The 15,850-nt window shown below is 38.4% G+C and overlaps 2 protein-coding genes and 1 long non-coding RNA gene across 5 annotated transcripts in view; 1 reads left to right on the forward strand and 2 right to left on the reverse strand.

Moving 5' to 3' along the window:
* LOC148647739 (uncharacterized) overlaps positions 1 to 12,032 on the reverse strand; it is a 29,212-nt gene extending 17,180 nt beyond the window's left edge. The window contains exons 1-5 of the mRNA XM_088607670.1: positions 11,620 to 12,032; positions 7,310 to 7,509; positions 6,624 to 6,863; positions 5,113 to 5,289; positions 2,910 to 3,007 (exon numbers count right to left, since the gene is read on the reverse strand). Coding sequence (XP_088463796.1) covers positions 2,910 to 3,007; positions 5,113 to 5,289; positions 6,624 to 6,863; positions 7,310 to 7,505 — 711 coding nt within the window. The 5' untranslated portion in view covers positions 7,506 to 7,509; positions 11,620 to 12,032. The remainder of the gene's footprint in view (positions 1 to 2,909; positions 3,008 to 5,112; positions 5,290 to 6,623; positions 6,864 to 7,309; positions 7,510 to 11,619) is intronic.
* LOC148647728 (uncharacterized) overlaps positions 1 to 15,850 on the forward strand; it is a 492,485-nt gene that overhangs the window by 302,952 nt on the left and 173,683 nt on the right. The gene's annotated exons all lie outside the window — the stretch shown is intronic.
* The window catches only part of LOC148647738 (uncharacterized), a 187,194-nt gene that overhangs the window by 60,349 nt on the left and 110,995 nt on the right, over positions 1 to 15,850 (reverse strand). The gene's annotated exons all lie outside the window — the stretch shown is intronic.

The raw sequence follows: 15,850 nt of genomic DNA on the forward strand, positions 1-15,850 counted from the left end.
GAAACATTCTCTGTGTCTACAAATTATACATTTGTTCTAAAGACAATAGTGTAGAATTTTTTTTCAGTGTAGAAAATAAATCACATTACATGAGCTGATATGATTTGTGATAGCTGCAAGGAACTATTTATAATTGTAACTGTAACAATCCTCTAATCAAAATAATCCTCTTCAACAATATTCAAATTTCAGACATTCCATAGAATTCTCATTGAATTTTTAGAAGACATTGTCTGAAATCTTTAAATGGTATACAGTACTGTAACAAGAAAATCGGAGGCAATAAACCTTCAATTAAATCTTCTTAAGGAATATCTTTCAAGAAATTAAAAAAATAATGTTTTGCAAAATATTTAGTGTACTGAATACACATCAATAGAGATGTGCTGATTGCACTGCACTGTTGTCCCATCCAGGGTGTATCCTGACTGCACAGGATTAAGGAGTTAGATGGCAGGAATGTCATGATATGCATAAATTCTACCATTCATCATTAAGACAATGACGTAATGAATGATCACTGCTGGGACAGTTAAACATGGTTTTAATGCCCCTTCCATGAACTATTTCTCATCTATGAAACACAATAAAACTCTGGAGAGAGGGAGTTAGCCCAGATATTGACAAGATTCAGTCCTGTCTATACCAAGAAGGTTAAGTAGCATAAATTGGCAGATTATATAAAACACAAAGTACTCTATTTTAGTTGCAGATTTACAACATGGTGGGGTATTTTAATCATATGCCCACCTCTCAGCACTCACTGCTGCCAGTGTGTTATAGACAGATGAGACATAGATAAACCTCAACCAAAGTGATGGCGAGGTGAAAGTGTGCAGAAAGGAATGAACTGCAGATGATCCAAAGCACCACCTCATCTATGATCCATGGTGGAGGTAGTGTCAGGGCTTGGGCATGCATGGTTAACTCTAGAACTGGTCCACTTCTCTTTATTGATGGTTGTAGCAACAAAATGACTTCAGAATTGTACAGAAGCATCTTGTCTACCTATGTAAAAGAAAATGCCTCCAGACTCATTGGCTGGCTGTTCATCATGCAGCAAGACAATGACCCAACAGAATCAAGCAGTTTATTAGGGGAAAAAGGTGGAAGGTCTTAGCATGGCCAGGCCAATCTCCTGATCTACATCCAGTCGAGCAGTATTTCACTTGCCGAAGAGGAGAGTGAAGTCCGAAACCTCCCAAATCAAACAGTAACTGAAAACAGCTGTAGAAAAGGCTTGGGAAAGCATCTCATATGACCAAAACAAGAGTTTTACATTTCTTTAATTTACTTTGTTAATTTGTCCCAATATTATGCTCACCTAAAATTGGGGGAAGGAACACAAAAAGTGGTATTATTCTAAGACACAATAGGTTTATTCCATGCTGAAAAGAGAAGAAAGAAAACACACATTTTCGGCCGTGGAGCCTTCTTCAGGTGTGAAGAAGCAGCCTACGCATGCTGACGCAGCTACCCACCTGAACTACCTCAACCTACATCTGTTGTGACCCACTATTTCTTCCTCCAAATCTTTTTCTAGATCTCTTTGTCATTCCTTCTCTTCCTCCCTGGGTCACTTGCCCCTCTCTGTTACTAAACCAGCATTCTGTCTCTTCACATCGATCTGTTCCAAGACCAGGCTTTCTAACCACCTCCTATTCCTTTACAGATGTTGTCGACATAATATAATTCCTAAAAGATTTAGCCTGAAATCTTATACTTTTTCTTTTGACCCTGATACCTCCCAGAGTAACACTCATAGAAACTAAAGCTTTCTACCATTTTCTCCCTCAAGAAACAGATGATCCTTTCCTGAGGAAGGCTCCACGGCCAAAACGTTGTTTTCTTTCTTCTCTTTTCTGCATGGAATAAACCTATTAGTTGTTCCTTTGCAGCCTACTCATACTGACGCAGCTCCCCACCTGAATTTTTTTAAGACATTAAAGTATATATGTACAGAAATACCCAGAAATGAAAGGTGATGTTCTGTACTTTTCCTCATATCAATCTATTCATCTCAAATTTAAATTGCTTGAGTATACAGCAAAATTACAATTTACATTCCACTGTCCCAATACTTTATATTAGAACATTTTCTTTATAAGGTACCTCAGGCAAAAGAGGTTCTTTCCAGGTTATGATTCATTTTTAGACTAGGGGGATTCCCATTCTCTATAGAGAATCCACATATATAGGAAGAGGATTTTAGCACTAAGGTGTATTCTGTTTTATTTAGGATGCAGTTTTACCTGTAACTCTCTTGCTGGCCAATGAGGATTCTCAGAGGATTTCTGATTCCTGGGTTAGCCTGTTTTCTACTGGTTGATCAGGATGTAGGCCTCTAAGATGCTGTGTTTCTAAATAGGATAACTTGAATGTTTTTTGCTGTGTTGTGTGTTGTTTAGTTTGTGTTAGTGTTATTGTTAATACAAATTTGTTTGTCCTAGTTTGCTGTCTTTACCTGATTAGCTCACTTGAAGCAAGTTGCAATGGCTAAAAAGCCATTGTGATGAAGCAAGTACTACTAAACATCAACATGTTTAAATCATTAGAACCTCAATATTTAGCAGTGACCGGATCATCATAATGAGAGAGATCATTAATCTAGCTTTCATGGGGATGGGACATAGGATTAAGTACTGTAGATCTCAATTCAGGATAAATAGGACACACAGTAAACAGGGAGATGGTAGATGATCTCACAGGAGAGAGGAAATAAGACTGGAGACAGGAGTAGATCATGAGAGAGATACCTTCCTCATACACACTAAGAAACCTCATTCTGTCAAGGTAACGTGAGCACTATGTGAGGAATATATTCAGAAGAAAGACAACACATTTATCTATACAAGATGGGTTGAATGACCTTTCCTTGTTTCCTAATTAACTCAGCCTTAATTACTTACCTGTGGTAGGTACACTTCTTTGTTATTTACTGCATATTCATCAAAACTGTCGCTAGTCAGCGAAAGCATACGATTCAGAAAAAAACTTTTACCTTTTCCTGAAAAACAGAAAACAGACTTTAAAACCCTAACCACGCCATAACAATATGAGAACTAAAATATTTTTTCAAGAGTATAATTATGGACAAGTGGGCAATGAGTATGAAATTAAAATATAACCATAATGCAGACATGCAAGTGTTAGAAAATACCACCAGCATAAAACAATGGCAAACGCATGATTGCAGTGTAATCCCTCCTCTTAAGGGCGCTCCGGCTCTTTCACATTTTAGTTGATTTTGTGAACCTGCCTCCTATCCAGCCCCTCCTTATTTAAGCCAGACGCTCACTATTCTGGGCTCAGCATTAGTAGATGGACGTCCGGATGCCCGCCTACCAGAGGGTCCTGGATAGACCCGACGGCATCGGGTTTACCACAGCGTCCTGGCCTTCTGGGTCCGGGGCTTGGAGAGCGTGGCCTCGTTAACCCACTTTTATTCCCCGTCTCTTCACTGGATCCGGGTTTTTAAACCTTGTCTTGTGTCTGTCTTGGATGGATCACCCGGCTCTGGGCTTTTGGACCTCTCCCTGGATTACCCCCTGGACTCCTCTGGACTTGTTCACCCTGGCCATGCCCCCCCAAGCACCAGCGCATGGTCACTATGCCCCCCTGTTTGTCAACCAGCCCAGTTCCTCATCGTCTCCTCCCCATGTCCCTTTCCACTTACTTCCGGATTCTACCGTCTGCACAGGGTCCTGACCAATGCCCTTCTTCGCTACAGTGAAGAACACTAGATAATGTGATAACGAATTGGGTCAGATTTTATTTGATAACCATACTGAAAAAAGTTGGCATTTACGGAAAATACCAGGTACATTGATTTGTCAGGGGATGATTTCAGTTAACTGCAATTGGTTTCAAAGGTAAATATTAGTTGTGGAAGAGAATTTGGAAAAATTTGTACTTCTGAAAAAGAAGAGACAAAGCAAAATTTGACTTCAGTGCCTCACCTGGCACATCACAAACTTTCAGAGTTAGAAAATAATATTTTCCTTTTGAAATTAATCAAGCATGAGCACACAGTGATACAGTGAGTCTGATGATAACACAGAGGATGAGTTGTGAAAATGAACAACACAACAGAAAGGAATTAATATGCCCATAATATAACTTTAGGCTCATGAAGCAACACCTGAGGTAGACTCTAAAGCTTTAGTCAAGGTTTTGTGTAGAACAACCAGATGACCATGCTTGTGGCTCAGGAGCTGAGAAGTAGTTCCAAGTGTTATGATCTGGGTAGTGTACAGTCAAAAACTCCATTTCCATGACAGATAGCAAACTGACCACCTAATACTGCAAGTCCTCACTTCTTTCCCTTCATCTGACAGCAATGGGACAGAATCCCAAAAGAACTATGAAAAATGTGCATCCAGGTAAAAAAAAAAAAAAAGTTTTCTTTTGGTTTCTTTTAGTTATAGGTCGTAGGGTACCTATAGGTAGTTTTAGTTATTTAGTTATAGTTATAGGTAATATTTGTTATTTCATGCACAATATGTACTGTATAGTGCATTACTATAAATAATAAGATATCAAATGTCTCTTTAAGTTTTAGCATAGAACACAAAATATCAATTCATTTAGAAGAAAGAAGAAGAAGAACAACAACAACAATATAAGAACACTGTTGTGACCGGTGTCCTGTGGCATCTCTCGGCCAGCAGTTGCTCCAAGAAACCATTGTATCTGCCCAGACTGGATCGTCTTCTGGTCCTAATAAACAATGTTTTCAATTATAAGATTTACTGGCCATATACAATTTATTGTATTTGGAACCTGTCTTTTCACATACTGTACCCCAAACTTGCTCTCCATGAGACACACACAAACATGGAGAGTGAGCCTGGGGTCAGAGCACAGGGTCAGCCATTGTACAGCGCCCCTGGAGCAATTGGGGTTAAGGGCCTTGCTCAGGGGCCCAACAGACTAGGATTCCTCTCCCAGCTGCTGGACTTGAACCGGCAACCTTCCAGCCACAGGCACAGATCCTGAGCCACAGAGCCACCACACAGCATCAGCTATTTTATTGCTGGATCTCTATTTAAGGCGGAGGCACCACTTTAATGTAAAAGGAACCGTTAATCTTGCAATTGAATGTTTTTTTACCATTTTGCGATAAAATTGACACTTTTGTTCTCGACTCCGACTCCATAATGAGTTCTTCCATTTTCTCTGCAGCATCTCTTAAGTTCATAAAATCCTCAAGGTCTGGTGTCAGCTTTGAAGCTTTTTTTCTTAGTTCTTCCTGCAGCCAGCATAGAACAAACTTTGCAAATTCTGAATCTAAAACACAAAAACATCATACATTCAAGAAGTAAACTACAATCATTGAAATTCTTCCTTTTATTTGCCCACTGATAACAGGTTTCATTGCTACACAAACACAATATAATGTTTAAAAATAAAAGTTGGGAGCAATTTGATTTCTTAAATACCACGTAATAAATAGAATGTAAACCACTTTTTATTTTCTTATTAAAAATAAGGTATTTTTATAATCGCATACAAACTAAATACTAAAAATATGGCCCAATGTGTTACTTCACAGGACACAAAACAAATCAAAACACTCTGCTTGGTATACAATTATTTGTTAAAGCAGCAGTCTCAAAGTAGAACGCAGGTATAAAGACTCTGGCTTCACTGTTTATCAGCAGGACTGGAACTTGCATCAAAATGGATGGGAGACCTCCAGAGAAAAACTAAGGTTGTTGCTGGAAGAGGTGTTAGTGGGGCCAGCAGGGGGCGCTCACCCTGCGGTCTGTGTGGGTCCTAATGCCCCAGTTTAGTGACGGGGAGACTATGCTGTAAACAGGCGCCGTCCTTCGGATGAGACGTAAAACTGAGGTCCTGACTCTCTGCTGTCATTAAAAATCCCAGGGCTCGTCTTGAAAGGAGTAGGGGTGTTACCCTGGTGTCCTGGCCAAATTTCCCATTGGCCCTTACCAATCATGGTCTCCTAATAATCCCCATTTATGAATTGGCTTCATTACTCTGCTCTCCTCCCCACTGAGAGCTTGTGTGTGGGGAGTGTACTGGCGCACTATGGCTGCTGTCAAATTATCCAGGTGGGGCTGCACACTGGTGGTGGTGGAGGGGATCCCCATTAAGCGTTTTGAGTGGAGTGTCCAGAAAAGCGCTATAATAAGTGTATTATTATTATAAAATACATATGGTCCTGGCATCAAAAGAATCATAGTTTTTCTCTGTCAATGTCATCAATGATGGGCAAGGTAATCCTACACAATATTTATTAACAAACAGTAGGATGTTAGATCCAAACGACAAATCCACCCTCTGCCTTCAAGGAGCAATGTCATGTATTTACTATTACTGCAAACCATAGTGTAAATGGACAGCAATCTCTCCCACTGTACACTCCCAGAGAAAATGGTGAACTCTTGTTTGTCACTCCACTGTGACAGACATGGTGCATAAAATGCACTCTACAGCCTAAGGCCTTGATCCAGTTCCTACCCCACTGGGGTGTAGAAGTTTTTCAGCTGTTGGATCCCATGTCCCAACAGTAATCACTGGATCATTGTAAAGACCTCCCATTTTCTTACATACAATTTGAGCAGGTATTAATAAAAAGGGTATAGTGAAAAATACTGTACCTTGGAGAAGTGGTTCCGGTGCATTTTTTATTTTCTCATCTAGCACTTTGACCACAAGATTTGCTTTTACTGGTAGTAAATCTTGGAGTCTGGATTTGAGGGATGTCCTAAATTCTTCCAATTGGTCAGATGTGAGAGGTGGATCTGCATTCACTTCCACAATTGTACTTCCTGGTATACACTTGGTTTTGAGTCCAACACCTTTTGCAAGCTCATTAATCACATTCATAAATTTTGAAACTAACAAAAATAAAAAAAGTTACATCAAACACATGAAGAATTTAAGTTCTAAACAGCTACGATAGTATCAGTGAGCAATTTCATGATTTCATTATTTTTTTAATGTCTTTTGCACATAAAAGTTTGCAGTTTAAAAATAATAAAATATTTATAAAATGTGCATACACAATTTGTAATTCAACAAAATGGACAAATCTGGACAATGGTTACTCATTCTGCAAGCACTATATATAAAATGAAGTTTATTATTTAATTTTAGGAAGAATGGGATTTAATGCAATGCAATTAATTGTCCAGCAGATGTGACATGGTTATATATAGTCATACATTTGTGAATGAAACAACCTAGTATATTTGATATTTCGACACACACACAAAAAACTAAAAATATTTGAAAAGGAAAATAATCCTGTATTTTATACCACAGTAGACACATTATTCCTTACCTTTTAACTCTCTAAGCATCATAATGCTTGCACCAGAACACACCACCACCTTAACAATGTCTCCAATGGTACGCATAAAACCATCAGATATTCTTAAACTGAAATCTCTGTAATGCATTTCCGATCCTTCTCCTTTATCATCATTGCTTTTGGTTTTAGTCTTTTTTGAAGGTGGTGCAGATAAATCTTCAGACATTTCCCTTAAAAGAGATACATGTTTAAATTAAGACATTAACCTAACAAAATCTTTATGCTTCCTCAAAAGGAGGCACCCAAGGGAAGATAATTTTTTACGAAGCACTTTTAAACGTCAAATCCTTTTCTGAAAAATGTATCATGAAATCTTTTAAAAGATTCAAAGCAATTGATAGGGATTAAAAATATGCTTGTGGATTGTTGAGGTACAGGTAAGTTACAGTATAGTTTCAGCTACTGGACTGAAGATTGTGACTATTATTAATATGAACTAATCTTCTAACAACACATTCATGGTAAAACATATGTTCTAATGTCAGTTGGAGGTGGACATCCCCTTAGTTTTTAGGAATATCCACTGACACTACAACACACAGAGTCCCAAACACACTGATCTGTTACAGTTCTGTATTTCATAATTGATGTATTCAAAATGGCCCTAATGTAAAATATATCTGCATCTTATTTCTGTGTTTGGCTGTGTTTTCAGCACTGGTGAATGAATGCAGACATTAGAAAAATGGTTCACTTTGGTATAATGAGAAAATAAAAGGCATTATCCAAAAATAAAAAACAACTATGGAGGGGATATCCTGATGTTTTTTGGACTTAATATGTAACTGAAAGACACAATATTCTTCACTTAGCTTTCTTGTTTTATTTTGCCTTTTATACTATTAATTATCAGGAAACTAAATACAGGCGTTAGGTCAATTTGTTGGGATTATTATGTGTTTAATTTTTTTGTGTAGTGCCTGTTATTAAATATAAACAACCTGTGGAGAAATACATTATTATACTTAACGAATAACAATTCAAAGTATTGATCAAGAAACAGGATACAAATATCTTGTATTCTGTCACATTTTGCATTTTCTGACATCCAATCTATTTTTTTCAATTTTAAACCTTTTTTTACACTTGGGTTCTAGTGAAATATGTTTATGAAAGGGTGAATTTTTTAAGTTATTTTTTTCTAAAACTGACCAAGCTTTTAAAAAAAAAGATATTTTAAAGCTTTTTTTAAAAAAATATTTTTTAAGTGCACTAAACAAAGACTAAATCCTGCAGATTCCTGATTTTAATGAAGAGATAAGAGAGACACCTGGGAAGTGAGATATAATTTTTGTATTTTTGCAAACTATGCAGTCTAGTGGCTTGGAGTTGGCTTTGCGCCCAAAATATATAAATGTGTTGCCTATCCTTGGTCGGTAAGATAAAGGGCATGTATGAGGCAAGCTGGCTGCGTGCCCAGAAAATACTGTATGAAAGAAACTAACTTTTGTCTAGTCTGCAACTTAGATATGATTAATAACAATGTTGGCATGTGTTGTTGTCTTATCATTCGTTTAGAATGTGTCGTGGTAACTTGTTTGTTTCGCGGTATAAAAGACCATCTTTAGTGGTTGCAAGCCGTTCTTCCATTTGCATATGAAACAAAGAGACTTCTACCACACAGACACCTGAACTTTGTCATTTGTATAACACAACAGTAATGATACTGTTTATGTGGAATAGTTATTGAAATGTTATGTTTGGCTGTAGCCCAGTTACAGTAAAGCCTCAATATTCACTATATTTTCTTTTTCTACTTCTATTTGTAGTTCTCGCAACAGGCCACATTTTTTAACACTTGTGGACCACAATTGCCTATTGGTTGGCTTCACAGTAGTAAAGTAAATTTGGGCGTATGTATTTCATCGATCTACTTCACCCGACCTGCATCAGTCTCAGTAGTAAAGGCTGGTTAACAAAGGGGTTCTGATGGAGCGCATCGTTGGTTTTGCTTTATTCAGTTTCCATCAGGAAGCATTAGATGTGTGTTGTATGGAGACCTTTATCAAATAATGCTTGTATATAACTTACCGTTGTAAAAAAACAAGAGCTGTTAACAAAAAACCTAAGTGTCCCCTATGTTATCAAAGTCTCTGTTCTTGTGGAACATTTTTTTTCTTAAAAGTTTTTTAAGAAAGAGAATTAGACAAATTGCAGAAGTGGGAGTGAGGTGGTTGAGAGGGAAGGAACTGAATCTACTTAAATTACTTTCTGCAAATTACGAGGCTTCACTGTACCTCTATAAAAAGATGTGCTTATGGGCAATATCAGTAGCGATGTTTAGTCACAGTGGTTTTACATGCCCTGTCTAGGGCTGTTCTCAGATATCTTAAGGTAACAAAATCTTTACTTCAGGATCCCAAATGTCTTGTAAAAGCCTTGTGATCACAAGAGCCTGATTAAAGGAGGCCGGGGCTTCAGGATCTGCAGGAGCAACTTCCATCGCCAAGAAGAACAACCCACACAGTTGTTAAACTGACCTAAACCACAGGTAAATGAAACAAAATATAATTGCTACACAACAGATTGTACTTTAAATCAATGATTTATTTTGCTTAACACATTGCTCAGTTCGCAATGTGGACTCTCGAAATATCCAAAGTCATATTTGAATATTTGAGCGTCATATACAGTGGACTCCATAATTATTGGGCACCTCTTGATAGATATGAAGAAAAGAAGTATAAAACAAATCATAAGTTCATTAAGCACTGAAATATATTTCCAACATAAGGAATTATTTATCCTGAATGAATGATTCAATGGAATCAACCAAGACAAAAAAACCCAAAATAATTATAACGATTAACGATTATTGACTCCCCCTGTTTTTAGTACTTGATGGAGCCTCCCTTGGCAAGGATAACGGCAGTTAGTCTTTTCTTGTAATGCTTCATCAGGCTGGTGAACACACTGGGAGATCCTAGACTATTCCTCCATGCAGACCCTTCCCAGATCCCGGAGATGTGTAGGTGTGCGCTTGTGGACAACCCTCTTCAGCCCAGACCACAGGCTTTCAATAGCGCTCAAGTCAGGAGACTGAGACAGCCATGGCAAAATGCTCATGTTTTCTTTGTTGATTTTGAAGTGTGTTTAAGATCATTGTCATGTTCAGTCCCACCAGAAATATATCTAAAAAGATGTTTTATTATTGTAGCTTGTTGTGAACGTGATATGTTTTTTTTCAGGTTTTCATCTGTATTAAAACAACCGGTATTCCAGCAACACATAATTAGGAATCGATTTCACTTTAGATTTTGATTTATGGGAAAATATATTTCACACATACTGTACTTTAAAACCAAACTGTGGCTTTAAAATGAGATGGTGTCATAGTATATATACAGGATATTTATACAGTATGCCATTCATTGTTCGCTGTTGTTCCAGAATACAGTATCTGTGGACATGACTTCATGGGATTTGCATGTGTGGCACATTGAGGAATGTTTACATATTCGGTTCACATGCTCGAAGAGTAGTTTTTAAAACTTCAGTACACACTGTGAAGGAAACAGCCCATACCATCTCACAGTAAAAATGGAGTTGGGCTGCCCTTAATCGACCAAACAATGAACTGTTGTCTGCAGTGTTTGTGCTGCCAGTAACTGATCTTTCAATCTTTCAATCTACTAATGTAAAAAAAGACTTCTATTTTTCTTCTATTATTCTATTTTTCAACAGGCACTGAAGCCAAATAATTATAAATAATTGTTTACATAATTATAAAAATAATTACATTATAAAATAATGATAACAAAAATACTAACATATTTATATGATATAATTATAGCAACTACTAAGAAGAAAGGCCAGTAAAAAACATCTAAAAAAATAGAATTGAAATTTTATCATTTAAAAATGTACATGGTGGCATTAAAATGTGTATTTAAAACTAAATTTTGTATACACATAAAAACTAAATTGTGATTTCTGTTAAGGGCATCTTTAAATCTTCTAAAGATTGATCTTCTTAGAGATTGATGTTCTGGAGGTTAATTTATTATTACTTTATTATTAAAAATAAAGGAAAAAATCCTGATAATCATAGAATCCTTTAACAAGTTCAAAAGCTTGTTTCAATTCTACATAATTGCTTTAATTAAGTTTGGATCTCAAGCAAAACTAAGAAACCAATAAGAAGTAATCCAGTAATCCAACAAATCTTTCAAATCATTTAGATCCCATCTACACTTTACATGTAGCTGCAGTGTATTGTAGTCCTAAAAAAGTCAAACTCAATTTTTGTTCTAATATACTGTACATAAATTGTTACTTACGGTCTTGAGTGTTCTTGGAGGCTTTTCACAAACAGAAAGTCTTTAGAAATGTTAGTAAAAGTCCAACAACACCTGGAAGTTGGTGATTTTAAATTCACACTGTGATGCCTGCTGTTATTTTTTCAAAAGGCTCTTCACTCTACTCCCAGTAAAAAAACAATACGCAGCTTTATACTTGTGGGTACAACTGTAACTTACTTCAGACTAATATTTATTTAGTAAAATGGCTGTTCGTGGCCAAGTTACTGATTTTAACTACAGAGAAAGACAACACAGCCTGCACTGCAAATCTATGCAGCAGAAGTTTCTAGAACAGGAAATTCAGGTTTATCTGTGTGTTGTGTGTTTCAGTTTCTATATTACAATAGTCCACCTCCTTTTAAATGCAGTTGGCACTATTTGCACTATTTGCATCTTTCCTAGATCATTGTTTAATAAAGTCTATCCGTTGCTCCACTGATATGGGATGGTTTTCATCATTATTAAAAAAATACTATACTTTTATCTAGACTTTTGTCACATAAAGTACTAGACTTTTATGACGTAAAATGTGATATAAAATGTATAACTGGCACAGAACAGTCATTTCTGAGTAGATTTGCTAACAAATAACAGTAAAATGCTCTCCCAGAACTGATAAGAATGATCACATCTTGTTTCTCTCAAAATTCTACACACAATAGCCGCATTGCTAACTAGATGGTAACGAGTGAATAGTTGTGCATGTGTTTCACATTATCAATATAGGTACAATAAGAGATGGAACAAAAGGAACAGCCAGTACTTTAAAAGACGGGTACTGGCTTGTACAGGCTGGGAGCACTCCTGCCTGTGGTTCTGTGATTTCCTTCTCAAACCAAGTGTAATAGGCTTTGAGCTCCTCCAGTAGAGAGAAATCCCTATCAGTGGCTGGAACACTGGTTTGTTACAGACAGTTCAGGTCCACATCAGCTAAAACACCAGCCCTGTACAGTGGTCCAGGTAAGAAGCCCCTGTATCAGATCGAGTTTGGAGAAGACCATCTAACACTGAAAAGAGGAAATGATTTAGAAGCAAAAAAACAGTTTCATTAAACAGCACATGAAAATAAAAGTATTTGGGGCTAAAAGGGACTGAATAAACCCCCTACCTGAAAGTATATTTCATACCGGGTGCGTGCTCCAATTCTTTGAGATTCCTGTTGTGTGCACTGAGAATCAGAAAATGAAGGAAGAAATTCTCCTCACTGCTGTCTTCAGTTTGATTCATCTTTGATTCTATCCTGACCGCTTGCCTCCGAAACAGTCGTTCAATTCAGGAGTTCTAACTGAACTGGGAAACTAGGCTGGCTGGCAAGCTTTGTAGCCTAGTGAGCTACAGTATAATGGAATAGACCAGTGACTTAGATATATAGAATATATATATATCTATAGAATAAATAGAGTACTGCAGGCAATATGATTGTAAATTTCTTTACTAAAAACAGATGCAAAACACTTTTGCAGATTCCCATTTGCAGATGTGACAAGGTCCCAAGCATACTTCTTCCAGCTCTAGACCTAAACATGAAATCGAGGCAGAAGCAATTCATTGAGAGAGGTGTAAAGCCAAGATGCTGTGGTTCTGGACTCAACGTCCTAGAAATCATGTTTTCCTCAGTCTTGTGACTATTAACTGTAAAAAGCAAAGAGGAATTGACTGCATACTTTTTTGAAGAACAAGCTCATGGACTGCTATTTTTTTGTGCTGGGGTGTTGATTTCAAAAAAGGGGAAAGGGAACACAGCAGCAAGAAAACAGGCTGGCTACAGCCACATTGAGTATATAGTGTAGCAGACCTGAGGAGGTTCAAGGAATTGTTTTTAGATGGATCCTGGCGAAATGGGCAGACCCACATATTGTAGCTGTAAGTTAAAAATAAGTGCTCTTTGTTTACACTAAATGGAAAATATTTTAAAAAGCATAGAAAATAGCATCTCTTCTTTTAATCTCTCCCAGTGTTTCATCAGATTCCTTTCTAGACAACCAGGATCCGACACAGATTTTTCCAAACCGAAAAGCCAGCATATTCTAGTTTGCTCAGACCAACACTCCCACTCCCCCTCGCACAGCCGTGTCCCAGGTGTCACACTGCGCCTGAGCCCCTGCTCCAGGTCCACCCCTCTGTGACGCAGCGCCAGTGTGATCTCAGGAGTGCGAGCATTCGGGGTCCGGCTCAAGATGGCGGTCCAGCAGGTGGTAGGGTTTAGTGGCTGTGGAGAAAAACATGAGTATTTCATGCCTCGAATGTCTTTTTCATCACTTTTGTAAACTACAAAAGCTACATGTGTGATTCTAGTTTGCTTTTATTGCAATATACGTTATCAGTTAGGTATAAAAAACGCGCTATGGTATCTCGCAATTGTGACTTAGTATCTCAGAATTCCGACTTGGTATCTCAGAATTGCGACTTAAAAACTCAGAATTACGACTTTATATCTCGCAATTGCGACTTCGAAATAGCCCACATTTCATTGTCTGTCCTTTTGTTATTGTAACAGATTCGGCTTGTGCCCTTGCTGTTCCCACCCTAGTTCGTGCCTCACTGCCTTGGCTCGAGCCTGGGTCTAGCCAGCTGAGCTAAAGAAGACCTTCTTTTTAGTAAAAAGATGTAAAAAGTATAAGTTTCAGCTTTTATAACTGTGAATTCCTCTGGATGTGAAGTGTCTATTTCTGTATCTTTTTTTCATATTCTGTCTCCGTTTTTGTATTTCTGGTGTTTAAATAAAAACTTTTTTAAAAAGCCTTCTGTCCACTATTCCATCCGGGTACTATGTAAGCCTCACTGGCGGAAATGGGATTCCATAAAAACTAGTGTAATTAATTAGATTTTTATCAGGGCACTGTACAAGACAAGTCTTCAGGCCTATAGATCCTATGATCCTGTACGATTTATGAATATAGTGTAACAGAACGGCAGACATACAGGTTGTACGATCTGGTTGCAGTGTGGTGACGGCACCCCCCTCCCCTGTGCATAACAGGGATGCTGGCCGCTGGGGCTAAAGAAAGTCTTCTTTAGCTCAGCTGGCAAACCCAGGTTCGAGCCAAGGCAGTGAGGCACGAAGTAGGGTGGGAGTGGCGAGGGCACAAGCCCTAGAACCCGAATCCGTTATAATAACAAAAGGGCAGACAATGAAATATGGGCTATTTCGAAGTCGCAAATGTGAGATACCATAGCACGTTTTTTTTTACTCCCTGGGGGAAACGGACTTCCATAGGTACAGTACGTTCTAAGTTTGCAACTGCAAGTTTTAAAATAGGTGCAGTTCTGTGAAAAGAAAAGAAAGTGCTGCATCAGCAAAAGAGAAGAGTCAGATTCCTCAGGCGCTCATGTACAGTGCTACACGAACTTCGAGTGCAACTAGAGAACAGACTGGAATTACTGCGGCGGAAGTGCAGGTGAGAAGGGAGATGCGAGTGCCGGTGCTGCGGGTGCAACTGGAGTCTCCGCCCGTCACACCTGTGAGGACTCCAGCGGCCAAGAGAGGGAAACGCGACCTGGCGCTGGAAGACGAGCAGGCAGACGTTTTTTGGCACGATAACAAGGACTAGAAAGAAATGATAAGGGACAATGCTGTGAGAATTGAGACTTTTTAAAGAAATCTGTGGATTTTTGGGGTTTAAAGAGGCCGGTGACTTAAAAGACAAAGTAAAGGCTCTTAGACAGATAAATGCAGAGCAAGAAACAAAAATTAATGCTCTTGAACAAAGAGTCAGTGAAGCTGAAAGACACTGACATAAAGGTAACTTAAAGCTGTATGGAGTTCCAGAGCAACAAAATGAAATGCTAAAGTTAAGGACATTTGTAAAGCAGTGCTGCCGGTCCAGGAGGAGGATTTCATCTATTGACAGTGTTTAACGCGTCCGGAGAGCCAACATGTCTGGACTTGCAAAGCCCAGAGCAACCATTATACGATTCATCAGAACGACGATGAGGGACATGCTGTGGTGAGCAGCCAGAGGGAACGAGTTTCTGAAAGCCACAAACCTGAGGTTTGCAGAGCATCTGTCCGCCGCCGACAGGGACACCAGGAAGCAGCTGTGGCCCCAGATTGAAGCCGCGCGAAGGGAAGGCAGGAGCGAGGAAGGAGATCCGTGGCCAGTGACTGTCCAGCACAGGAGATCTCACTGTAGCTTTGTAGTCACTTTTAAGGGTTGTTATTATCCGGGTTTGAAAACTCGCAGTTAGTTTGGGAGTTTTTTTTTCAAGA

Source organism: Lepisosteus platostomus, chromosome 15 (genome assembly GCF_059453375.1).
Source record: "Lepisosteus platostomus isolate fLepPlt1 chromosome 15, fLepPlt1.hap1, whole genome shotgun sequence".
NCBI classification, from domain to species: domain Eukaryota; kingdom Metazoa; phylum Chordata; class Actinopteri; order Semionotiformes; family Lepisosteidae; genus Lepisosteus; species Lepisosteus platostomus.